General features: G+C 40.7%; 2 protein-coding genes across 5 annotated transcripts in view; both read left to right on the forward strand.

Moving 5' to 3' along the window:
* The window catches only part of otud7b (OTU deubiquitinase 7B), a 62,847-nt gene extending 49,459 nt beyond the window's left edge, over window positions 1-13,388 (forward strand). For 2 of the 4 annotated variants that reach the window (XM_034697935.1, XM_034697937.1), the window contains exons 9-12: window positions 1,869-2,018; window positions 4,102-4,219; window positions 6,927-7,005; window positions 7,855-13,388. In XM_034697935.1, the coding sequence (XP_034553826.1) occupies window positions 1,869-2,018; window positions 4,102-4,219; window positions 6,927-7,005; window positions 7,855-9,336 (1,829 nt within the window). In that variant the 3' untranslated portion in view covers window positions 9,337-13,388. The remainder of the gene's footprint in view (window positions 1-1,868; window positions 2,019-4,101; window positions 4,220-6,926; window positions 7,006-7,854) is intronic. The other 2 variants (XM_034697936.1, XM_034697938.1) reach the window with 1 other exon arrangement.
* Window positions 13,389-20,857: 7,469 nt separating this feature from the next.
* The window catches only part of mtmr11 (myotubularin related protein 11), a 48,476-nt gene continuing 41,679 nt past the window's right edge, over window positions 20,858-27,654 (forward strand). Inside the window, exon 1 of the mRNA XM_034698599.1 lies at window positions 20,858-21,371. Coding sequence (XP_034554490.1) covers window positions 21,315-21,371 — 57 coding nt within the window. The 5' untranslated portion in view covers window positions 20,858-21,314. The remainder of the gene's footprint in view (window positions 21,372-27,654) is intronic.

Consider the following 27,654-nt stretch of genomic DNA (forward strand, 5'->3'; position numbering starts at 1 on the left):
GTCATAAATACAGTTTCTTTAGGTTGAGTCAACAAATTTGGATGATGATAAATGAGTAGTGATGTGTTTGTGTCTCCTCTGGTGTGTCCAGCCTCCCCGATTTATAACCATACATCATCTCAAAAACTACAGATCCTATCAAAATAAAAGCCTGAATAAATTCCCAACTCTATCATTACTAATAAAAAAGGTAACTAACTGAATCCCATATCTTCCTAACCAAAATAACAACAAACAAAAACATGACCCAATCTAAAATAATCCAAAGTGAACAGCTCTAACATGCTGTTTCAGATCTACAGCTGATGCCAGAGCACTGTGCAGTGATCGCCTACTGCTCTTTTTACTTCTGATGTGTTAAATGTAGAGAGCAAATCTCCCTTCAGGGATCAATAAAGAAAAACAGAGCTTCACTTACATTATGAGAGCAGTAATGAAACCCTGTAATGAAAGATTAGCTTAATCAACTATGAAAACATGAAATAAGCAGCAGAGCTCTGTTATCATACATCATATTTCCATAATTTGTTTCCTCATTTAATTCTCTTTTCATTCTCATCACATACAGAATTTACACATTTACACTCCACATATACTGAAACGATCAGGGAAGAAAAACATTCCTGACTGAGTCCAGTCCTGAGTGATTGATGACTTGAAGTTGTCCTGATGATGTAAAAACCTCCCACCTGTTATCTCGAGCTGATTAAAACAAACACTGTGACACACTGCCAAACATAGACCGATCCAAATTAGTCACAAAAAACTAACATGCATAAACTAACGAGCATAAACAAATCATTTGTTCTTACAACAAGAAACCTACAGTCCTCCTATGAGGGGAACCAAACAGAACATAACACTTGTACAGGTGTAGAAGCTGATGGTTTCTGTTGCAGGACATGAATCAGGTTTTAATTCATGATGTCTCCTCCTGATCTGTCGAGCTCTGTTTTCAGCCTTGAGTCACTATGTGACCTGAGCATGGGTATAAACAAATACAAAGCGGGTTGCCGGGCAAAATTAATGCGAGTAAAAGTTAAATTTGGTGATTTCATTGTGAAAACAGTCCACAACTCTCACCAACGGAAGGCCAAAAGAGGTCACAACTTCAACAAACTACCAGAGGAAAATCTGACAAAGTTTGATGAAGAAAGAGAAGAAAAATCAGAAAGAAGAATGAACAAAGAGGAGCAACTGTAACCGGCTGCATGCACGGCTGGCGCATGTGCACAGTGCTCATGTTGCCTTTGCTTAAAGTCCAACTGACTACTTGTGTGCAGATATCTGTTTAAACAAAGAAGTATCGCTAAGTCATCGTCAATTGATGGATCCTGTATTGTATTACAGCTGGTGCTCAGTTTATTCTGGTTTTCCACACAGAATCCCCAAACCATATCATTTTTATATAAATGCCACATTTTTATGCAGATCCTACATTTAATGAAAAATCAGTGAGTAAACTTTAATCAGAAGGTAGCCATGGCCTGAAGCTGCCTCTGCTCTGTCTGCTGTTTTACTCTAAATGAGGTCATGTTTCATAAATAAAAAACATGCTGCACTGAATAAAACCTGTGACTAGTGTGGACGACAAAGAATGCATGTTTAAGATACTTCCACGTCAGCTCTACCTTCCATCCTGGGAGCTCACTTTACACCGTGGGATAAGTCAGATAACTGGCGTTAATGAATTCATCATATTTAAATGATGTGTAAAAAGTTTGAGAGTAGAGGTTTGATTTATTGCACTCAGATGTAAAAGCTCCTTTTTATTTCCTTCCCGCTCTCACAGAGTATTTTATGACCTGGTTTCATTGCTGCAGGCCGGGCTGTTCAGATGTTTAATGTCCTTGTTACTCTTCCCGCAGCCTTTGCTCCCATCCCGTTCGGAGGCATCTACCTACCACTGGAAGTGCCAGCTGCCAAGTGCCATCGCTCGCCCCTGGTGCTGGCGTACGACCAGGCGCACTTCTCTGCCCTGGTCTCCATGGAGCAAAAGGACAGCTCCAAAGAGCAAGGTAATGCTCGGCATCATTCATCTTTATTATCATCTGGATATCGATTTTTCTCCCCAGCAGCCTCTTAGTAAGCAGTAAACATTTGAAAGTCATAAATCACAGCACATTAATCACGGCGTTACAAGTTGTTGCAGAAGATCCCTGATAATAAAAGAGCTTTAATAATGTATGAATTTAAAGTATGCACAGTTTACCAAAGGGTTTTCTAGGAGTACATAACAAACGGACCTGCTCTCATCTATAGCTCTGTGCCTTCAGCTGTCTATGGCTACGTTTACATGAGACTTTTAATTCCTCTTGAATTCAGAATTAAAATTAAATCCTCTTTAAAAAGATTAAAAATGACCATGTAAACACCTTATTCTGAATGAAAATGACCATTCCGAATAAAACTTAAATAAGTGGCTGGTTTATTCGGATTTTAAATCCGAATTGAATAATTCCTCGATCATATATATGTTCATTCCGCTTTAAATTAATTCCGGTCGTTCTGCGCATGCTCGTTCCCTTGTCCTGTCGCGATGACGCACATATTCCGCGCTGGCGGGGATATATTCCAGGCTGAGGTAGAGCAGCCGTTGCACTAACCGGCTTTGATTCGCCAAAATACGGTCTTCCGCCTCCCTTCTCCGGTCCTCTACAGCAGTGGTTCTCAAAGTGGGGTCCTAGGACCACCGGGGGTCCGCGAACCATATCGTGGGGGTCCGTGAAGTGATTATAATAAATATCTAATAAATTATAAAATTGTGCTGTGTCATTAAAAACAGCATATATACAGATAAGGACCATTTGCGCCAATGAAACCAGCATATTGTGCCCATTACTCCCACCCTAGTTAATTTTGGGCCGATAGAAACTGATATGATTGTGACACATCACATCAATGTGTCTCGTATCACTCATTCACACTTCACTCATTCACACTTCACTCATTCACACTTCACTCATTCACACTTCACTCATTCACACTTCACTCATTCACACTTCACTCTGGTCACAACTGAGCACAACTGTAGAGTCTACAGTTGTGCTCATAAGTTTACATACCCTGGCAGAATTTTGGGGTTTTTTTGGCCATTTTTCAGAGAATATGAATGATAAGAGAAAAACGTTATTTTCACTCATGGTAAGTGGTTGGTTGAAGCAAATTTTTTATCAAACAACTGTGTTAACTCTTTTTATATCATAATGACAACAGAAACTACCGAAGAAACCATAAATTCTGCCAGGGTATGTAAACTTATGAGCACAACTGTATCTCTCTTCTCCTCCTCAGCTGACGAAAGTGAAGCAGTATGTTTGTGTCGAGCTGCTTATTCAAAACTATAATCAAAATCAAAGCAAAAGTTGTACTTATTATGTGGTCTTCCATGTTGTAACTGAAAATAAAAAGAAGCAGGAACTGGAGTCTGTTTTCTTCCGGTAGACGTAAACACGTGACGCCCGCTCCTGTCCAATCAGAACCCTTCACAACCCCCAGACCTTAAGCGGAATTGAATAAAGACGATTAAATGTGTTTTCCATGTAAACCTCAATTCAAATTGACTATTTCCATGTAAATGCGAAGTAGAATACTTTAATTCTGAATTATTTAATTCTGAATAACTAATTCTGAATTAAAAAACATCATGTAACCGTGGCCTATGTCAAGTGATCTCTCGCTCAATGCAGAGCAAGAAAATCCCCAACTTCAGCAGCTCAGTGTGAATGATACTGTTATCAAGTTCTTCAGTTAGAGTCTCAGGATTGAAGAACTTAAAATAAACTTTGAATTGAGTCAAACAAAATAGTTTTTGAATCAGCACTGACTCTTTGTGCTCACTCTGTGGTTTATGCAGAGAATAGAAGTTTATCCTTGATTTCCAGACAAAGTTCAGACGCCGGGTTGTTAACCAATCTAAAAATATCAGATGGAACCCTCCAAACACAATATCGGTCAGACAGATCGGGCCAAATGTGAAAATAGAAAGTGAAAGAATTGATTGCACTCTGAAGTATTTCCGTCCTGCAAGCATTCCAGAGTTCTTCATTAAAGCGTTTCATCCTTTTTCTAAGAATACTTTCTTTTCTCCTTCTCCACCAGCAGTTGTGATCCCTCTCACTGACTCAGAGCACAAAATGCTGCCGCTGCACTTCGCTGTGGACCCGGGGAAAGATTGGGAGTGGGGCAAGGATGACACTGACAACGTGATGCTAGCGAGGTACGGCCTGCTGCTAAAAACATCTCTTCCAGGTCATGATCATCATGTCAGACGTCTCCACTCACTGCCTTTTACAGATGTGTTCTCCTGAAGAGCTTTTATGGGTCACAACTTGAACAGATATGAATGAGAGTGCACAATGTTGTCCTGCGTATGTACTCCCTCTGGGACATCTGTACCTTTAGAAAAGAGTGTCAGTGTGTGGGGTCTGATCCCTGAACTCAGATTAGCAACACTCAGTTCCACTTACAATGAGATTAGCTCTAAATACTTTCTATGAATGGACCTGGGGACTGAGCACCAAAATAGCAAACCAATAATAACTTTCACCTTTACCTACGTCAGCTGACAACACTGTGGATTTCTCCTTCAGGAGAAAAGACTGACATGGAGGAGATTTCCTGAGTAGCTGTGGTTATTGTTTGGAAAAGTTAATTCAGTAGAACAAAAGGAAGAATGAACAACAGTCAGATGCTTTAAGCTTTTCACTGTAGCATCCAGAGAGAAATTACAACCTTTCAGCAGCAGCTGACAAACCCCCAGTTCTATCTTCAGTGTGCGTTATAAGAGAGAACTAACATCACATTATATACAAAGTTAGAGATGTGCCCTCTTACTCTTGACTCTTAACAGTCAGAAGTTTGGAAACACCTTCTCATACAAGGGTTTGTATTTATTTTAATTATTTGAAACACTGCAGATTAATACCAAAGACATCAAACTTATGAAAGAACATATATGGAATTATTTAATTCACAAAAAAGTGTTAAACAAACTAGAATATGTTTTATATTTTAGATTCTGTAAAGTAGCCCCCTGTAACTCTTGGTATTCTCTCAGTCTGCTTCATGAAGTGGTCTCCTGGAATGGTTTCTAATGAACATGAGCCTTGTCAAGAGTTAATTTGTAGAAAGACTTGCCTTCTTAATGTGTTTGAAACCATCAGTTGTGTTGTTCAGAGGTAGGGTAAGTACACAATGGATAGTCCTATTTGACTACTGTTGTAATCTATATTATGGCAAAACCAGATTATTTCATAGTTTTGATGTCTTCAGTTTTAATCTACAATGTTGAAAATAATTCAAATAAATAAAAACAATTGAATGAGAAACATGCTTCAAAAAAGTCAGTGCTAACCTCTGAGATCTTCTCCAGTTAAATGTTAAAGATTAAAGTGGGATGACAACATTGTGTTAATTAATTCAACATTAAGAAAGAGTGCAGGTTTACCTTGTTCATGGATGTTTTTCTTCTTGCTGTCCCCCTGTGTGATCTGCATATAACTCCCCTTTTCAAGTGAGGGACCTCTGTATCAGTTCACCCAAATACCAGGTAGCCAGTTAGGTTCACAGCTGAACAATACTGAAGTCATGTTTAATTGTGAATCAGTATCTTTTAATTATAATTTATTTTTAAGTTATATTTTGGGGTATTTTTTCCTTTATTTGTTAGGACAGCTAAAGAGAGACAGGAAATGTGGGGAGTAAAGAGTGGAGGAGGACATGCAGTTAATGGCCGAGGCTGGTATGGAACCTGCAACCTCTAGTCTATGTATATGGGGTGCGCACATAGACCGCTAGGCCAACAACACCTGAGTCAGTGTCTTTTTATTTTTGCTTTCCACAGTTCACTCCACAAAGGTCCTTAATAATAAGAAAACTTAAGGAAAATAACAAAAAGAGCACCGTACACTGAAATGTATTTACTCTGACTTTATTGTGAGCGAACATCACGTTTCGCTGAAGTCATTTCAGAGTGTGAAGTTATATTTGTTATTTTCCTTATGTATGTTCCTGCACCTGAGTACATAAGTTGGCTGTGCATGGAGAGCCCTGTTTACCGTTAATAAGAAAACTTAACCAGAACAAGCAGAACCATAAACATCAATCAGGAAAGCAGCACAGAGTACATTCGACTTTAACTTGTTGTTATTTCAAAAGGGAAAACAAGGACAGACGAAAAGTAATCCTCCTGGAATTTCAAAATCTAGTCCAGGATTTCTTGTATTTGTGTAACAGTGAGTTACAAACAGTAACTCAAGAACAGTTCATGGAGGTTAATCCACAGACATTTCAGTTCATTCCAGTTCATTTTTAACCAGCATTACAAATCAATGAAGAAAAGGAAAAAAACAAGCAGCCCTGTTAGAGCAGTCTGAGGTTTCCACTCGGCTGACACTCTTTCTCCGTCTCAGCTGTTTTTCCACGATCTTGAAAAACTCCAAGAAATGATCATTCCAGAGATTCCCAGGAACAACGATGTAACAGATTAGCATATACGTATACGAGTGTGTGAAACATGAGCCAGTTTTATTCAGTCTTCAGGGTTTGGTTAACGATTATCCCCAGGAGGAACATCTTAGTTGATCTATAATGTAATAAACTGTATGCATTCTCAGTGTGTTCTTTTCCACTTCACACGTCTCTGTCACGGGACAGCCGCTCAGAAGAGGGAAGAGCTGCTCCTGAGTTGCAGAAAGACTCCCACACATTCTCACTTCTTACATTCATATGTTTATTTTTCAGTCTAGCGCACAAAATGTTGCAAAAAAGACATGATGCCTTTCATGATAGATGAGGGATATCATCCCCACCTCGTACAAAAATAGCGCTTTACATCCTCTCAACATCAAGTTTAAGCAGAACATGTCAGCCTCTTCTTACTGAGCTTTAACTTCTCTCTCTCTCTCTCTCCTGCTTCCTCTCAGCGTGGCTCTTTCGTTGGAGGCCAAGCTCCAGATGTTGCACAGCTACATGACGGTCGCCTGGCTGCCCCTGCCCTGCGAGGTAAAAAAGAGTTATTGGACATTCTGCTTTTGCATAAATCGTCAAACAAGGAAAGAAAAAAAGGAAAAATATACACTAACCTGTAATGAGGAAAAGTGGTTGGTAGACTTATATTACAGGCACTTGTGGTAAGTGTTAATTTCCCACTCTCATTCTAAACAAAGACGATGTTTATGCCTCTTCCATCGGACCAGACGGAAAGCTACACTGGGCTATTCAGGTCATAAAGTCACGCCATGCGAACACCGTGACAAAGCTCCTCTTGTGTGCCACATGCTAACATCAGGGTGCTGGGATCGACACATTCAGTGCATGGTTAAACTCAGGGACGGGTGAACATTTCAGGAATCCCTGTATTTAGATATTGAGGAGGTTTGTTTTGTTCGGCTGTGCTGCCAGAGGAAATCTGTGTGATGGTCATTATTCCTGAAAGGTGGGTTAGTCTGTGACTGCCGCTTGTTGGAGATCAGAACACTGCGTCATCATGTGGGTCGTGCCTTTTCCAAATAAAGCATTCTTATATTAGCAGCTTCCTTAAACTGTTTGATATGAAAAGGCATTTGGAAACTGAGTCATTTGTTTTTTTTCTGCGCTGGTCTGCAAACGGCAGCTCTATGACTCACCCTCCTCACATCCTCTGTGCGGATTCTTTCCCCTGTACTTGAGGGGCACAGGTCTGCACTGTGTATTTGTACTTCTCATTTCAGACAGAATGTGACTTGTAACCTTTCTTGTTTATATACATATGTTTTATTTCCCTTTGTAATTTGGTCACTTGGTTTAGGCTTGATTTTTAGTTCTCTACCCTTGTTTTCCACTGACTTTGGTTCCTGCTTTGTGTCCTTACAGCAAGCCCCCTTGGCCCAGCCCGAGTCTCCCACAGCGTCGGCAGGAGAGGATGCCCGCACGCCTCCAGACTCGGGAGAGTCAGACAAGGAGTCAGTCAGCAGCAGCTCAAACGGAAACGGAGACACGACCACAGGATCGACCGTCAATGGAGGTGGCTCTTTGGCCAAAAACAGCTCCTCTTCCTCGTCTAGTTCCTCCAGCAGTGGCTCGGCGACAGGAACAGCAGGGAAGGACAAAACCAAGAAGGAAAAGGACAAAGACAAAGACAAGAAGAGGGCAGACTCTGTGGCCAACAAGCTCGGCAGCTTTGGCAAGAGTCTGGGCAGCAAGCTGAAGAAAAACGTAGGCGGACTGATGACAGGAAAGAACGCTGGAGCCGGAGGTGTCAAGCAGGAGGGCGGTGAGAAGAAGAAGGGCTCGTTTAGGGGGAGGAAGGGCAGCAAAGACGGCTCGCCTTCAGCCCACGCCTCCGAGGACTCAGGCAAAGGCTCCCCCTCCTCAGGTAGCGAGCGTCTGAACGGGACGGGGAGCAGCATGAGCAGCAGTGGAGGAAGCAGCACGGAGAGCGAAACCTACAAGTACAGTGCCGACGTCAAGGTGAGCCTGGGAATCCTCCGAGCCGCCATGCAGGGCGAGAGGAAGTTTATCTTTGCCAGCCTTCTCACCACGAGCAACCGTCAGCCCTTCCAGGAGGAGATGATCCAGCGCTACCTTTCAGACGCAGAGGAGCGCTTCAGAGCCGAGCAGGACCAACAGCGGCGCGATCTGGAGAGGAAGAACATCACGAATGGCGTCCAGATACCCAAGAAGGAGACGGTCGGTGGTCCGGAGCTGACGTACCGAGCTTATGAAGCAAAAGAGGATCTGTCAGAGAACTCCTCCCCCACCTTCAACCAACTGAAAGCATCTCCTCTGACAACCTCCATGTATCCTGGTGTGGTCGCCATCCCCCGGCCCTCTTTCATAGACCAGCCTCCAGCTGCACAGCCCCTCACTCAGCACCTTCACATGCACGGCTACATGGATACTCGGCGGCAGCTCGCCGGTGGCTCCCCCGCGACCTCTTACCCCGGCCTTCCCTCGTACGCCACACTTCCCAGACACTGCCCCACAGCACAGGGTCCCCCACACCCCCAGTACAATAACTCACAAGGCCCCTCCTCCTTAAGTCCCACTCGCCTTGTGCCCTCGTACCCCCCTGAGTTTGACCCGCCGGACTACCCCGGGTCTGAACATGCTGCTGGAAGTTACACTAACGGCTTCCGGGACGTGCGCTCCAACCTAGACTCTCGGAGCGGGCAGCCCCCAGTCAGACACTACTCCCTGGGCAGCGCCGGCGGCCTAGCCAGCCTGCAGTCCAGCCGCTGTCGGACACCCAGCTGCACCTACTACGGACACCCTGAGACGGGCAACTACTGCTCTTACTGCTACAGAGAAGAGCTGAAAAAGAGGGAGCCAGAACCGGCCATCCACAGGTTCTGAACGGACCTCACTACAGCTTGAATTTGATGAGTGGCCTTTTGTCAGTTTAAAAAAAAACAGACGTGTGACGGCTTGGGCAGATCAGCCTGCGTATGGGCGAGAGAAAGCCACAACCAGCTCCCTCACTTTTTTTCTAGCAGCGTCACTTCCTGTTGGAGCAAAGAAAGTGGCGATCAGTCGACACAACTTCAGTAAAACAGGGTGGTTTAACTGCAGGAGTCACATGATAGACCATAGAATAAACTAACTGCACTTCTGTTACATTTTTGCTGTGGCTCTTACGCAGGCGTTACGTATGAGTGTGTGTGTGTGCGTGTGTTTATTTGTGTGTGTGTGTGTGTGTGTGTGTGTGTGAGCTGCAGGCTCTCCTCCTTTTATCAGTCTAACGCCTTGCTACTGTCTCCTCCTAGTGGAGAGAATGTATATGGCAGGCACCATACACAACACTCATCACACACATACAGTTACATGAACACATATTCACCAAGTCAGACTCACACTACTTCACACACACAGCGATGCAAGCACAAACAGAAAAAGACACGAGTGTCTCTGCTCCACTTTATGCTCTGTGAGGATGTTTGATTGGTCAGTCGAGGCGGGATGTTTGAGTGTGTTGAAGTCACATCAGTCGAGGGTGATTTCAGTGTTATACAGATTTTTACACTACTGTTACTAGATGCTTGCGTCATATGTACCTCGGGAAACAGCAGATTTAATCCTCGTCAAATTGCTTTTTCGTCTGACACCATTTGCATAATGCAAATTGAAACTAGCGTGCAATGCTAAATGAATAAGCGTTCTGTGGGCTGCTGTGGTGCTAATTTTACAGAATGCAAACCTTAGACATGTCCATGCATTGAGGCAACAGCTCTGCACTGTCAATAATAACTTTTTTTTGGTCAAAATAAATATCTAAAGAAAATGTATAAATTAAATCCTAAAGATGTCAATCTAAATGTATTCACTCACAGTATTGATCCCATGTTGCAGAACAAAGATAATATAGCCATAAAAGCTGGATGGTAAGAACTCCCTCTCAGAGCCTGAGTCAGTGTGTTTCAGATGTTGGTTGAACTGTTTATCTTCCTCACATGGATCTTCTTGTTCTGTGATAATAGCTGGCTTTAAGGCTTTTAATAATACGATACACTGCAGAGTCAAAACGTCACAGACTTTGGAGACAACTGTCACATGTGTTTATGCTTTTCTTCCTAATGATTCAACTGTTACTAAAGACAGTTTCAGGTTTCTGACACCAAAATGAAGGCTGCAAAAAAATGCAAGTTCCACTGTGGATTAAAAGTTGGACTACTTCCTAAACACATGTTTTGTTTATTTGACTAAATATCAGGAAGTTGTGAAAAATGTTGATCAGTGAGATCTGTCAGTGGAAAGACACTCTATTAAAATTCAAAAAGCTTGAATCATAAATTAACTAAAAAAAAGAGAAATTACTTCAACAAATAAATAAAAATGAACAAATTTGGGATTAATTTAAATGTTAAAAACTAATGAACTGATTGGTTACAGTGTTCTGCCATTGAGTAATGAAATTCTACTGATTGTTGTCCAACCAGTGACATGAACTTGTCTGCTTTCGAGGACGATTGTCTCCAAACTCTGTGTGCATGGTGCAAAGGGAAACACGCCCCTCTGTCAGCTCATGAAACTCAGTTCCATTCATAATGCATCCACAAATTCTGGTACCAAGTTTCAAGATCCCAACACTGGCTGTCCTGAGATATCAAACCCTCTGCGCTCTGATGTTTGAGAAATGTGAAACTTGTTTGTTACAATCTCACGATCCCACAAAAAGGTTATCTTCAAGCATTAACGTTGTTTTTTGCTCACAGGACATCTTAATGTCTTTCAGTTTGTTCACTCACTGCAAATTCTAAAGTTCTACTGAAGGCTGTTTCTAGATTTCTGGCACTCAATCCTGAAATCTGGTTACGTTCTCCTGTTTTTGCACAAATTCAAGCACTTTCCTGACGTCCGTAGTAACAAACCTTTTTACTGTTTCTGAAGTGGCCTGACTGTTGTCCTCTGTCCATCTCTGCAGACACTGCCACCTCTGTTCATGGGAAATCAGGGCCACAGGTCAGAAAGGGATTCAGTTACTGTAGTGCTACAGCATTTTGGTGCCAGCGTCACCATGTTACTCAGTTTCCTAGTTGCCTTTTTCAGCATTTGTCCTCGTGGCATCACAATCCAGTTTGTCCGCTGTGCAGGGCGAACCTCCAGTACCCACTGCTGCTTCATCGCCTGCAGGCTCTGCTACTACTGCCCCAAATGAAATAATATCTTAAATTATTTTGAAACAGTGTGGAAGCTGTTCATTATTTCTCCAGGTTAAGATACAGACTGACGTTCTGTTTGAGTCTTCCTTATTTTATTTTGAAATTGAAGGCTGATTTAGTTGTACTACATAAATGCTTTGTTTCCCCTTTAATAGGCGGTTCTGAGGAACTTCTTTTGAGGTAGTGTGGCCTCAGCTGCTCCAACTCTGATCTGTTCTCCATCATTGAATCTAGAAAAGCACAATTTAGTACGTAGTTCACTGCCTTGCCCAGCTGAGGGCGCTCTTGATTTGTTTTCCATGTGACTCAATGTTTGGGACTTACCTTTGTGACACCACACTCAAACTACAAACAACAAATTAACCAAAATATTTGAGGATAATCTTCAGTAGTGGTGATTTAACGCTATGTTACGCTGTATTATTTGTTGTCTGTTACAAAGGCAGGTGATGGAAGATTGAAGTCTTTTTTGCTGTGTGTTAAAGCAACACTAAGAGTTTTTACTGACATGAAAAAACCTTTAAACCATGCTATTACCCCTCTACGAAAGACATTTGCTGTGTTTCTGTGTGCTGACATGTGTCCATGCACTTGCATTTTAATTCAGAGGAGACCCGTGGGGCGTCCCCTGACTGTGGGGGAAGGTGATGCCTGTATTTAAAAAAAATGTTGTATGTATGTGCAAACTCTCTCCTGCCCTCCAAAGTAATAATTAGCTCACAAAAGCATTTTTTAATTTAATATTTTGCAATGAATGGATGCCTCAGAAACATGTAAAACATCAGACGTTACAGGCTACAAACACATTTTTGTATTTATGAAAAAAACAGTGAGAGGTTGTATAAATATGTTCGAGTTATTTTTGTAAGCCCAAAGTTTTACAGTGTTTTTAAAGGGTAAGAATGTATGTTGTTGGATAGTGAAACAGGTGTGGATGAACAGCTTGTATGAGCCTGGATTTGGGGAAGAATTGGTGTTTTTCCAGAAAGTGATATTTTGGCTGTGGAAGGCGACTCCCAGACGGGCCTCTTGGGTCTCTCATTGCAAACTAATTTCCTCAGTGCTGACCTAACAAGATACCATTTGAGAATTTATATTTATAGTGAGATTTTTTAATAGGTTTCCTTGTGGAATGTTTAGTTGCGACATTTTAGGATGTTCTTTCTCACAAGGCTAATTGTCTAGCAGTCTGGCTTTTAATTGTTTGTTGCTTTTATTGATTTGTAAAAAAAAATTTGTTTACTTTTTTCTACAGCCACCGAACCGTGCTATGCTAAAACATGACAGTGATGTTCTTGTTGACCCAGCTCGTTTCCTCCACACCAGAGGAGAACCGGCTCAGAATTAGTTTTTGCGACACAACTGACCCGATCTATTTTTATATATATTGTACAACACTGTATTTTCTGTGTGAGCAGAAGATTCATCATCAGTGACATTAACATGGAATACTTTGAGTTGCATGGGACTGGAACTGTTGCATGTAAATGGCGATCCATTTTACCAAATTTGTGCATTATTTGAACTTGATCTCTCTCTCGTCCTGGTATTTTGATCTGTTTTCATTTTTTAATTGTTTTATTGTTTTATTGTTTTTTCTTTTGTTTTGTTTTGAGAGGAGAGCCCTAAGGCTGTGTGACAGTGCAATCTGGATAGAAAGAACATCAGATTTTATGTTAGGTTATTATTATTATAATTATTAATTTTTTTGCACCGTTTGAATAAATTCTCATTGTATTTCAAAAACATTATGCTTCCTCTGTTTTCTCTGTTTAATATGACTCATCTTTTTGTTATTAAAAGATTGATGGCTCATTGACAAATCCACAAATAGATGTGATCAGTTCCTATAAAATAATACAGCATCATTCTACTAGAAAATAGTGCATACATTTATACAGTTGTTTTAGACATGTAAAGTTAAGTCCATGAAGAAAGGGTGAGCACTACAGTTTAATAGTTTAGCAATAGAGCTGAAGCAGTTTGTCCTATGATCAATCAACATCCATCTGCAACCATATTAATAACAGATCAGTCAAGTCATTAATTTCAACATTTCTCAGCTCCAGCCTCTCAGCTGTGATGTTTTGCATCATCCTATGTCAGACTTACAAGTATATTTTAAAAGTGGACTGTTGAACAAAAAAATAAAACAGTAAAAAAACAAGCAGTTTGAACAATATCTGAAATAAAAACAACTAGAGGTAAACAATATTTTGTAGCATGATACAGATCAATCAATCAATCAATCTTTATTTGTATAGCGCCAAATCACAACAAACGTTATCTCAAGACTCTTTTACAAACATAGCAGGTCTAGACCACTCTATGTCAAATTATGAACAAAGACCCGACTTCAAAACAGGGTGAGACTCAGTCTGACCCCACCTTAATCCATCATGAGCATTGCACATCGCAATATTTAGCTAGTTACAGTGGCGAGGAAAAACTTCCTTTTAACAGGCAGAAACCTCAGGCAGAACCAGACTCATGTTAGACAGCCGTCATGCCTAAACCAAGTTGGGTCTTGGAAGAGGGATAGAGGAGAATACAGATACTGACATTGGAGTCCAAATGAATCACACGATGGCTGATATGATATTGAATCTTGAGCCAGAATGAGAACAGATCTGATTTATGTGAACTGTGTACCAATTTTTGCTGATAGAAGAAAGTATGAGGTAAACTTTAGTAACCCCGGGGGGAATTTGTTTTACAGCTAGCAGCTCATAAAACAAGAAAAAGCACTGTCTTGTGATAATGAGCACAGAAATGCACAATAAACTTCCTTTAACAGGCAGAAACCTCGAGCAGGATCAGACTCATGTTAGACAGACATCTGCTGAGACTGCTTTGAGACTTCCTCTTAAAAGTTTGCCACTAATGTAGCAACCCTTGGAGACACCCCACCCCAAGTTTTCAAGACCCCAATCTTGGAAATACACGTTCCTATAATATCATACATTCATGTTTATACATCATCAGCCGATGGAGAGGACCCTTGTCTGCTCAGCTGATGCTGTGCTACAGCTTCTTCAGATAATGCTGAGAGTATTAAGCTAAATAAGGAGTTAAAGAATATGATGCAAACAGGCTAGTGCTGTAATGGTCTTATATCAACCATTTTCATAATTTTATTTCCAGAAAATATTATTTTTATAACCGCACATACTCAACATGTACGTAAACACCAGGGACCGATCAGCTGATGATGTTGTCTGATCAGTTTATCCTTTTAGCTCCTCACTGGTCCTTTACAAGCTCCACTGTTATAAAACTATAAACCTCTTCGCTCTGTGTGTAAGGAAAGTGATATTCTGCACTATTATTAAACCACTTCAACATTACCATCACTTTGATTAAAGTGTTGCTGCAGAGACACTACAGATCTCTAACAGAATACAAACAAACATATCAGATGAACTCAAAGCTTGGCTCTAAATGTTATCATTTGTTGTGAGTACTTTTTTTTATCTGTGTCATTGTGCATTACCCTAACCTTGTTGCATTATACATTGTTGAATATCTCCAGCTCAGATGATGCAAGGTCCTGTGTCTGGGACTGTTTTATGTATCAAAGAAATCGGAGACCCTTATGTAATATTGAACAGTTTCCCATGTGGTAAAAAATCCAGACCTCTCTCTATTATAGTTCACAGGGACAGCGTCTCCCCACCTGTTCAGCAGGACAGACTGACGCTCAGGATTATTCAAACTTTCCCTGTTCTCGCTGGAAAGGAATTTTCTTCTAAGTTGGCCTCCTGTATCCACCCAGGAGAAAGTGATTGGTTGTTCTTTTCCATGAGAGAGGAGAGGACTGAGCCTCAACACAGACCTGCAACAGGATCAGAAAGAGGTACTGCTGACCAAAAAGTGAGTGCTGGTGGTTATTAAATAAGATTATTTTGTCTTAAAGAGCAGGCTTCAAAAACTAGAAAGTCAAGAGCGGGTTAGTTTTATTGATGTTGGCTGACTGACTCAGCTTCTGTTTCCATATAAACCCCTTAACAACGAGCCGCTCGAGTACAAAGCCAGAGCGTTCACTGTGAAATGAAACCTCAAGCTTTCATTTTATTATCTCTATGCATGATAAAAGTTGTCTCCTTGATGTCCTCCAGTTCAAAGTAGGTTGTGAAGGATACAATCTAATTTGTATGTAACCAATTTGAACAAACAGAGCTGTTGTGTTTGTGCAGGAGGGACAAATCAATGAAAGGAAAAGTACAAAACAAAAGATGAGGTAGAGAAACAAGTTGGACACCATGATGTTAAAACGCAACATGAAGCAGCTTTACTTGAAACATATTAAACAGATTGTCAGGGTACTTAACAAAAAATATTGAATGGAGCAAAATGTTTTCATGCAGCTTAAATTGATTTCAGTATGCACTTGTATTCAGTACATTTTCAATATTAATATTGAACCTTTTAGTCCATTTTGTGCATTGAATAGGACATATGAGGAACATCAAGCATCAAGCTGCAGATACTTTTTATAAAGATATTGACACTTAACCTGCTGTGATAGTAAACATACCTGAAATATGACTTAATGGCTTCAAATAATCAAATGATATAGCCTTCATGTATCCACAGAGTGCTTTGTAGCAGCACAACATACTGTGTTTATAACAGTATGATGTGAAAACTACGTTCTGTATAATACAGGTGCACTCATGTACTGTGGGGAGTCAGGGTTAGGTGTAGCATAAGGGTGCATGCATGTGGGAAAAAAGCTGCAAATGTGCCCTCTGGGATCCACCTGTCATATAAAACTCTGACACATCCTCCAAAGTGTCCTTCTGGTGGTGTAAAATGTGATCAATTTGCTATTACTGTGGTCAACGTTGTAGCTACAAGGCAGGGGTTCCCAAACTTTTCAGGCCGTGATCCCAAAATTTAGGTGCCAAAGACTTGTGACCCCCACTGTCCCTCAAAGTGATTTAATGTGGCTTCATTTAGCTGGTCTTCAGAAAATTAGCCTACCTATATGAGCATGTGTCTGTGTTTCCTGTGCCTTTATGAATTAACCTGCTGCTACTGATGCTTTTGATAATTAACTGTTCGCTAACTCTAAACTTAGGAGTCATCAGGCAAAAAGAAAGGAAGAAAACTCATTACATTTTCTAATTTCAAGGTTTCATTTCAAGTTTAGCTACTTTTGTCGATATTTTTTTTACTATAATGGATAAAATGTACAGGCTGCAGGGTGGTGCAGTGGGTAGCGCTGTTGCCTCACAGCTAGAAGGTTCCTGGTTCAAATCCCCGGCCGGGCGGGTGCCTTTCTGTGTGGAGTTTGCATGTTCTCCCCGTGCATGCGTGGGTTCTCTCCGGGTACTCCGGCTTCCTCCCACAATCCAAAAACATGCTCAAGTTGATTGATCACTCTAAATTGCCCATAGGTGTGAGTGTGTGCATGAATGGTTGTCTGTCTCTCTGTGTTAGCCCTGTGATAGGTTGGCGACCTGTCCAGGGTGTACCCTACCTTCCGCCCGAAGCCAGCTGGGATAGGCTCCAGCCCCCTGTGACCCCTAACGGGATAAGCGGTCAAGATAATGGATGGATGGATGGATGGATGGATAAAATGTACTATTTTTAAGATAACTAAGAAAAAAAACATACAGGAAGACACCTCACGGCCCCCCATTTGTGTCTCCCGACCCACACTTTGGGAACCCCTGTTATAAGGGACCTTTCAGTGGAAAAAACACGATTAAGTAGTATTTGACTGGAGAAAACATGTGTAAATGCAAGTGCCCATCTGCTTGAGAAAAAATATTGAAATTACTGGAGCACCTCCTGCGAAGAAAATGTGATGAAATTAAATTCAGGATACCTTTTATTGAAGAAGCATGATACTGTGAGATGCCCTGACCGAAAATAAAACAGAATTAAGTGAATATGACCACAAATAAAAATACAGGTATGAAACTTTACTGTCATTAGACTGATCCCAAAACAGCAATCCAACAAACTTGCATTGGCACTCCCTGAGTCATAATATTTCTGTCTTGGGTGCCCTTGAAATGAAGAAAGTTAGATAAACTGCCCTGTAGAGTCTCCTTCTGTTAGAGCAAACAGCACCACATAGACCGCCCTCCATGCCAGAAAGCTTTCTATGCACGGGTTCCCACAGCATGCAGCTGGTGCCCTTTTACTCTTTACCTCCTTGCCCCTCAGACAGCCTGTGATGCTTTTGTTTAGCTGTGTTTTTTTGTGTTATAATGTATGGCACTGCTTCCACCACAGAGCTAATGAGAGTGTTGGTAAGAGGCAGGTTGTGTGTTCAAGGTTTAATGAAAGCTGGGTAAACTGACTTCTTTACACCTTCTGTCTCTGTTCTGAGTTTCTAATGGGTTAAATGGAACCTCCCCTGTTAGCTAAATATTTTGAATATCATGAAACAGATTCTGGGACCTGCCAGATGACATAACAGGAGACACCAAATATCTCTTGACAATATGTATTATTGCTGTTAAGAAAAGGAAACACTCGCAAATGGTTACAGGCAGATGCACCCACAGTACAAAGAAATTCATGAGATGGAACAAATGATTTTCCTGCTAAGATTAAGAAGAGATTTTTACATTAAAAGGTGGGAAAAATGGAAGCTTTACGTTTTGGAATAGAGGATGTGTATGGTGGCTGCTCCCCTCATTACTGTTGAAAACATTACTAACTTATGTCTTATTTTATTCTATGATAATGAGACAAAACCAGTGGTCGTTCTAGACTAATTTTACTGGGGGGGGGGGGGGGGGGGGGGGGGGGGGCAAGGGTGTTTTCAGAGGGACACATTCAACCCTGACAAAAGAGACTGAGAAGTGCGAGGACAGGCTGAGAACAAACTAGCAAAACATCAGTGCATCCCTATATACTAGACATACAGTATATACTACTGTGTACTAGATCAACATGCAGACTGACAGCAGCTGTGTGGCTGTTTACACTCAACATGAGTGTAGTGCTGAGTACTTTTATTTATTTATTTATTCTTATTTAACCTTTATTTAACCGGGTGAGTCATTAGTACTGATAATGGTTGTCTATTTTAAGCTGCAGGACTTCAGTGTGGGTTGTCAATGACCTAGTTCTGAGGGCAGGTCATGAGCATGTTGACTTTACCTTTGTAATGACTTAGAACTTGGTAATGCTACACAGACATAATTTAGCATTGTTTTATTAGCTATTAAAATGCAGCTAACATCTCAGCTAACAGTGCATATTCAATCTGTTAATTATTACATGGATAGAGCTGTCACAATAACAGAATTTCAGAAAAAAAGCTAACAATGATAACACCTGCTTTGATATCACTTCATCAGAAATGTAACTCTTGCAAACCCAAAATGAGTGCTTGTACAGAAAAAATCATTGAGAGTCTCAAAATGAGCACATCTTGAGTCAGTGATCTCTGTCTGTCTATTTTCATTTTCAGACTTATTTTGTACTCATCATTGTGTGGTTTTGTAAAGCTTCCTGCCAGCAGTCAGCAGGCCAGGACTAATATAGGTCATACATGGACCAGGTGACATTACTGTCTGTCTCCTCTGGAGCTGCAACAGACATAAATGTGACATGTGCATCTTATGAGATGCTAAAGACTGTTTGGGGAGAGATAGCAGTGTAATGGCAGTGACAGAGGGCGAAGTGGTGAAAAATTGTATTCTATCTTATTCTATCTTGATTTATCTATTTTATTCTTACTTATTTTATTTTACTAATTGGAACTTTTTCTTGATTGTACTTATGTCTGGGTTGCTGCAACAACTGAATCCCCCCCCCCTGGGATCAATCTTATCTCATCTTATCTTATCTTATGACTGTGGATTTATCTGGAACTATGAGTATTACAAAGCCTGGCAATGATGTTGATGTTTTTGTTTTGTATTTGCTTTTTTTTTTCTCTGTCTTTTGTTGTGAGTTGTTTTAAGATAAGATACAATAAGATATTACAAAAATAAAAATAGATAAATAAAGCTAGAATACAATTTAGATACAGTTGTGCTCATAAGTTTACATACCCTGGCAGAATTTGTGATTTTTTTTTGCCATTTTTCAGAGAATATGAATGATAAAAGAAAAACTTTTTTTTCACTCATGGTTAGTGGTTGGGTGAAGCAAATTTTTTATCAAACAACTGTGTTTACTCTTTTTATACCATAAAGACAACAGAAACTACCTAAGAAACTATAAATTCTGCCAGGGTATGTAAACGTATGAGCACAACTGTATATACCAGTGGTGTCCAAACTTTTTTCAAAGAGGGCCACATATGATGTTGTCAGAATACCTCAGGGCCAGTGGCTCCTACTGAGACTAAGGAATCATAAAAGTTATATATGAAATCTCTATTTAATAACAATTATTTTACATTTTTCCCTCAATAAATCAGTAATTAGGTAGTCCTCAGTTCTCCAAAAGCCACTTAAACATTAGAAAAGTGTATCTTCTTCTGGAGGAAAATGTTTTTCATTCGGGTCGGGCAATGTGGGAAGAAATATTGTATCATTATTTTTCTATGGCAGGATCACGATCTGGATTTCATCACACTTCTTTTTTAATGTTGTTTTTAAGACTTTTCTGACCAGCAGACAGCATTTTAAGAACAACATAATTATTTTCCTGAGTTCTAAACATTTTTGATGCACCAAATTTTGCCTTTTCTGTACAATTTCAAAATGTTGATCTTGTCTTGTGTCCTCTTTTGTGTCTTCTGAACTTTTATTGACATTCTCACATTGTGATAAAAACATTAATTTGAAAACCAGTCAACTTTAAGAGTTCTTGTGTTTCTTCTTTATTGTCGTCTTGCAGAATTCCCAGAGCTTTGGCTTTAGACAAGTAGTCCATATGAAGCTTTTTGAGAGGTTTCTGGATTGACTTCAGTTTTGTTTGTGCGCTTGAAAGAAACTGCAAATGAACAGATGATTCAGAATGTGATACATTTCTGTGCTATAAATAACACGTTTTAAGATGGAAGCTTGGGGCCATAAATAAGTGGATCTTGGGCCGCGATTGGCCCCCGGGCGTACTTTGGACACCCCTGGTATATACAATGTTACAATGGAATTAGATTAAACAGAAGTAATTAAATGGATCTTAAATGGATAAAAATGAATTATAATCTAAGAGTTATAAAAAAAATAAACTTCCCCTGACAGTTTGGGGACTCCTCCAGGTTAATCACACTCTCATGGTCAGGTCCAGACCTCCAGACGTACTGGCCCTTTAAGAAGCTGCTCTGCTGCCTTTTTGTGCCTCTTTTTCAGCAGTGTGTGTTTCACTATGGCGAAGGAATAAACAAACAGAGCGCAATGGGCAGGAAAGCAGCAATAACGGTGAACACATCTCTCCGTTAGTGAGTAACAGTGCAGTGACTGGTGTGAGGCTTCAGCAGGGTGTGCTCTCTCTCGGGTTTATGTGTGTGTATGTGGTCGGGGACACGGATGCTGCCAGAGCGAATAGCGATGAAAAGAGCGAAAATAGTTTGTACATTGAACGCCTCAGTGATAGAGGAGAACCGTTCCTGGACTCCGGACCTTTTTAACGACTAAAAAACACTCACAGGACAGCTGACAGCTCAGAGGAGAACATTCCTCCTTCATTTATTCCACTTCAATTAGCTCTTCTTTTTTTTCCTCTCTGTGAAAGTCGAGTGAAGCCGTCGTTAAAATGTTGACAGGATCAAAAACGACGTTCAAAGTGAGACAAATGCTCCCAGATATCAAGGTAAGGGTTTACACGTTATTGGGACGCTCTGCAGAGTGGACTTGTGTTATCCTATTTTATCCTGTCGTATATGTGTAGACTGAGTTCTAACTGTGGTAATAGAAACACAGCATGAATGTATTTAATGCCTTTGAATGCACCATATACTGTTATCTCCCAGCCTGTCTCAATTGCAGCGTTTTCTACTGTTTCTTATTATGGGTTATTATAGGACTAATCATAATGTTTCATCCTCTGCTATTGCAGCTGAAGCCATATGATGCATTGTTAAAGCAGTGCAACTTTTAATTACATTGTGTTTTGGATGGAAAGTTACGGAAGATGATTAGGGCCACTGAAAAAAAAAAAATGATGGTCCAATATTTATTATTATTATTATTATTATTATTATTATTATTATTATTATTATTATTATTTTTATTATTATTATTATTAGAATTTTGACTTTTTTTTTTCTAGAATTCTGACTTTAATCTCAGATTTATGACTTTAATCTCGGAATAATAATAATAATAATAATAATAATGAGATTAAAGTCAGAATTATGAGATTAAAATAAGAACTGAGATTAAAGTCAGAATTCTGAGATTAAATTCAGAATTCTGAGATTAAGAAACAGAATTATGAGATTAAAATTCGGAATTCTCAGATTAAAGTCAGAATTCTGAAAAAAAAAACAGAATTATCACATTAAAGTCAGAATTATGAGATTAAATTCAGAATTATGAGAAAAAAGTCAGAATTCTGAGATTAAAATAAGAACTGAGATTAAAGTCAGAATTCTGAGATTAAAATAAGAACTGCGATTAAATAAGAATTGAGATTAAAGTCAGAATTATGAGAAAAAAGTCAGAATTCTGAGATTCAAGTCAGAGTTCTTAGTTTAAAAGTCAGAATTCTGAGATTAAAGTCAGAATTCTGAGATTAATGTCAGAATTCTGAGATTAAAATAAGAATTGAGATTAAAGTCAGAATTCTGAGATTAAAGTCAGAATAATGAGATTAAAGTCAGAATTATGAGATCAAAGTCAGAATAATGAGATTAAAGTCAGAATTATGAGGATAAAGTCAGAATTATGAGATTAAAAAACTGAATTATGAGATTAAAAATCAGAACTATGAGATTAAAGTCAGAATTCTCAGATTAAAGTCAGAATTCTAGAAAAAATAGTCAGAATTATGAGATTAAAATAAGAAATTGAGATTAAAGTCAGAATTATGAGATTAAAGTCAGAATTCCTTAATCTCAGAATTCTGACTCTTTTCTCATAAAAATAATGAACCTTCATTTTTTTTTTCTCAGTGGCCCTAATCCTCTTCTATAGAAAGTCAAGTGAAGGCTTGAGTTCAGCACATTTTCTCAATATAATTAAACAGCCCACAGGTCAGGAAGCAAGCGATGACACTACACAGGAAACACTGGTCATCATTCAGTGTGCAGCAGAGCTATAAATGTACACACAGACACAGGTAGTCTGCAGCCTGCAGGGTTTAGTACAAACCTCGGGTTCAGTCCTCAGAGATTCCTCCACAGTGTGCAGATGTTATTCTGTTCATAACTCAGGATGGCAGCTTTACTGACTGCACAGGACTGCTGTTTCCTCTCAGTCTGTACAACAGGGAGATGCATAATTACTGTAAGTGTAGGGTACATAATGTCACTGTCTTTTTCTGCATGCCTTATTAAAGGCCGGGGAAGTGGTGGTGCATCTTAATTACTTCTCATGGCAGGGGGGGGTTCACCTCATATGGGATCACACACAAAGAGAAGCGGTGCAGAGGATCATCATCTCCACAGAGCTGTGTGGACTGAACAGTTGTAGCTCGTTTCAGCTGCTTTTACTGCCAACACTCTTCTGATGCATTTGTGAAGCGTTGAATTTGAAATGATCAGAAGATACTGTCCCAGTGAAGGAGCACCCTGGAGGTTATAGAAGGAGTCCTGAGTTTGATAGACAGCACAAAGAAACATGTAGACACAGTATGGATGTCTTCTTTTCTTCTTGGCTCCATCTTTGTGTTGCCTGGCTTTTTGTTTTGTCTCCCCCTGGTTATTTTCAGCAGCCGCAGGGGAAAACGGTAACAGATGCCTCTTTACTCTGCCCTCAGGCAAGGCTTGCATGTGGAGTGGGGGTGATGTTCCCTGCACAACATCTGGCTGTCGCCATGGAGACAGCAGTTGGGAGGTGGAGGGGTTTTTGAATTTGATTACCTCTGAAAAGGACACAGAAATCATCACAACCCCCCCTTACCAAAGGAATCTGATGTGTCCAAGCAGGGAATGTGGCCGAGCCTGAGAGATGGTGATGTGATGGAGGAGTAGGCTGTGCAGATTATATGCACAGCCCACCCACATACTCTTGTGGGCTTCACTTCCATGAGCATGTGTTAAGACTGCTGTAGAAAACTGAATCCAATGCTGGGCTCATTCTGTACCAGATGGCCTTGCAGTGTGCATGTTCTGGTGAGTGTACTCTAGTTTAATCATGGATTTCGCTCAGGCCAGGTTGGATGCAAAATTTATGACATGAAGGCTGCAGTAAATTATTATTATAGAGATATTCCTGTACTGATCTTTATCTTCCTGATATGGATTCTGACTGCTCACCTTCCAATACTAAATTCTGAATCAAGGCCATCCTGTCATACTCAAACGGCAACCTCCGGTCTAAAAATATGAGTCCAATGCAGAAGTAAAAACTGCAGTTCATCGAGCATCCACTTGAGGCTGGCTGCAGAAACACCGGAAACCACATACACACCAATTCAAAAAAGCCGATCTTTACAGCAGAAATAAACATGTTTACAGCCTGGTACAAAAGACGAGTGTAGTCTGGATAGCTCATTTCTTGATCGGCACACACTGTACAGGGGGTGAATTTTTTTCTCCCACGGCAATTTCATAGATATTGAGATTACGAGTCTTCCAATGAGAGGCACAGCTGACTTGATTGACAAGTGGGAACACTGTAGCTGTTGGCTAGGAGACTCAAAGCCCGCCTCTTTACGTCACAAGCGCTCATCAGTAGCAATATGGCTTCCGCCACCCATTGGCCTTAAAACAGCGCTTCAGAAACAGATGGGTGACATCAGGGATACTACATCCGTATACAGTCTATGATCATACTCCAAACAGAGCTGTGTAGTCACCCTGTAGAGATGTGATATCATTGCCATCAATGTTAGCCTGGGCTCAGGTACACACTTTACAAGTACAGAGAATGAATGTCAAATATAAGTCTTGAATTATGTAGTTTGGCATGTGTTTTGAAAAGAACATAAATAAAAGCTAAATAATTCATTAATTGAATGATCCTCTATCACACAGATCTCTGTTTGCCCAACAATACCGATGTGTGTTCAGTAAACTGAATGATTAAACGTTGTTACCCTTGCCAGTTGGCACAAGAATTACTAGTCAGTTAAACAAACTGTTAATCATTTTCATCATTATATGCCCAAAATGCCCAGTCACATGTTAGGTCTAAGCTGTAGCACAGCCACCTGCCATAACCAGGCTGTAACTCTGCTTAATGACTGCTGCAGTTATGCTTTAATGCTCTACTACCCGGATGTAAATGAGCACTATGACCGAGGGCATTTCCTTAGTCGTGTCGTCATATCTGATCTTGAAACTTGAGATTAAATAGTATGAAGGCAGAGTCAGGTTGAACTGGCATGTACCCACTTGACTGGAGCAATGTGTAACAAGCACATGCTTGTGGGCGTTAACCTGCAAGGAGGACCGAAGCAAGTTAATATCATTTAACCCCTAGAATCTGTGATCAGAGCGACAATGAATTATGGTCAATTTTGACTCTTCAAAAAGTATTTTCTCACCTGTAGACAAGTTGATTAGTCTGAATTTAAATTTCCACCATCGTAACATCTCTACCCAACACTGTCAGAGAAAAAACGATTTTACTGCATAACTTAATCCAGTGTTTTCTTCAAGCAGCAGCCTCCTGTCTCAAGATATGAAGACCATGTGGAAATGTTAAAAACTGCAGTTCATCGAGCGTCCGCTTAAGGCTGGCTGCAGAAACACTGGAAACCACATACACACCAATTCAAAGAAGCCGATCTTTACAGCAGAAATAAACATGGGTGGTATAGTATGGATGGCTAATTTCTCGATCGGCACACACTGTGTGGAGGTGAGTTTTTTTCTAACGTGACAGTTCAGAAGATGTTGAGATAACAAGTTTTGTCCATTTAAGGACATGACTGACTTGACTGACAGCGGGAACACTGTAGCTGTTGGCGAGGAGGCTCAAACCCCGCCTCATTACCTCACACTAGCTCGACAGAAGTTAGGTTAAGTTCAGCATTTCCAATATGGACCCCGCCGACAAATGGCCTCAAAACAGTGCTTCAGAAACAGATGGGTGACCTGTTTCCGAAGCGCTGTTTTGAGGCCAATCATCGGCGGCAGCCATATTGCTGCTGTCGAGCAATTGTGACGTAAAGAGGCGGGCTTTGAGCCTCCTAGCCAACAGCTACAGTGTTCCCCCCTGTCAATCAAGTCAGCTGTGCCTCTCATTGGAAGACCAGTAATCTCAATATCTTTGAAGCTGCCGCGTTACAAAAAAATTCACCCCCCGTACAGTGTGTGCCGATCATGAAATGAGCTATCCAGACTACACTCGTCTTTTGTACCAGGCTGTAAACATGTTTATTTCTGCTGTAAAGATCGGCTTTTTTGAATTGGTGTGTATGTGGTTTCCGGTGTTTCTGCAGCCAGCCTCAAGTGGATGCTCGATGAACTGCAGCTTTTAACACTTCCGCATTGGAGTCATATCTATAGACCGGATGTTGTCGCTTGGTTGAAACACAGGTTTTTTTTTAATGGTGACTGCTTTTATTCTTTAATTCATTGCCGCTCTGATCTGCTATACACTTCTTAGCCCTGCACAGATGTTGTTTGCTCTTGTCACATGGTGATTACCTGCAATCAGTTCCCGTCTGCTGCTCTAAAACAGCAGCGTCTGGTGGAAGCTGAAACACAACCTTAGTTGGAAAGATCTGCACTGCATCTTGTTGAGCTGGATGTAACTTGCCGTGTAGATCACTGAGTAGTCCAGTAGTAGAATCCAGTCACATTAGACTGTGTAAAGAAGAAAATCCTCACAATTATACAGCTTGAAGTCGGAAATGTTTGACATTTTTCTTGAAAAATAACACCTGAGGGATATGAAGAAAAACAGCACCAGTACAAGCTACAGAAGGATGCTCGGGCTTGCATCTTGACGGCAAAGCAGTCTTACTCAGGCTTATTTTGGCTGCGCCTATCCCCTGGAGTTCACTCTATCTGCATCTCCCAGCCAGCTTTGAAGCAGTCAGCATGAAAGGCACACTGCACAAAGCTCTACAGAAGCAAAAAATGCCAGAGGAGGTTTCATCTGAGCTCTATTCAGAGGGACTGTAGATCCAAGCCTGATAGGAGTGGGCCGAGGCAGTACAGTCCCCCACACCCGCTCCCACAGGACCTGGACGTCTCATTCACTGCTGAGGCTTCTACTGCTTAAACAGAGACAACAATGGGCTCCTCTTCAGGCCAGGGCAGATTTATGGTCCCTTTAGAGGGCGTATCGATCTAACATTGGGTGATAATTAACCTGCGGCAGTGTTCACTTGTGTGTAAGGCTTTAGTTTTGGGTCGTTTGTCTGCTTGAAGCGTGTGGAATGACTCTGATAGTCTCACTCCAGGGATCTGAGCTATTGGAGTGGAGTGGACTGTCAAAATAACATTTCATACAAGAGACGATTACACTTTGAGCTACTGAAAATGTTCCATGTCCAGCAGTAGATTTTCACTTAAGCCGTTCAGCTGACACTTTTATCTACAATGATGTACTATTAGTGAGAGAATGTAAGGGGCTTTAGAGATGTAAGTGCGCCCCAGAGACCAAGAGGAAGAAAAGCATGCTGTTGGTGGACACGCTGCTTGTTGTGGGAGTCAGACATGTGATCTTGAAGTCACAGAGTGATCTGTCTAGCCACAAGGCAACCCTCCTCCTGCTCTTTAGAAGGAGAACTTGATACGTCAGGGCTCCTCTGACAGCCAGGATAGTGACTGATGACAGCTAGCTGTCAAATCAATCAGTGTTTGATATGCGAATGTAGGCCAATGGAGACTGACCAGTGAGCTGCTCTTGTACTCTATCAGCTTGTTTTTAATGCAGCGGTTTGTTTTTGCTGTATTGATTTCTTTGCTGGTGTAAAAATCTAAAGATATTAATCACGATCAGTCAAGCCAACACTCTATTCCAAACTGTCACCT

This window comes from Notolabrus celidotus, chromosome 12 (genome assembly GCF_009762535.1).
Source record: "Notolabrus celidotus isolate fNotCel1 chromosome 12, fNotCel1.pri, whole genome shotgun sequence".
Taxonomy (NCBI): Eukaryota; Metazoa; Chordata; class Actinopteri; order Labriformes; family Labridae; genus Notolabrus; species Notolabrus celidotus.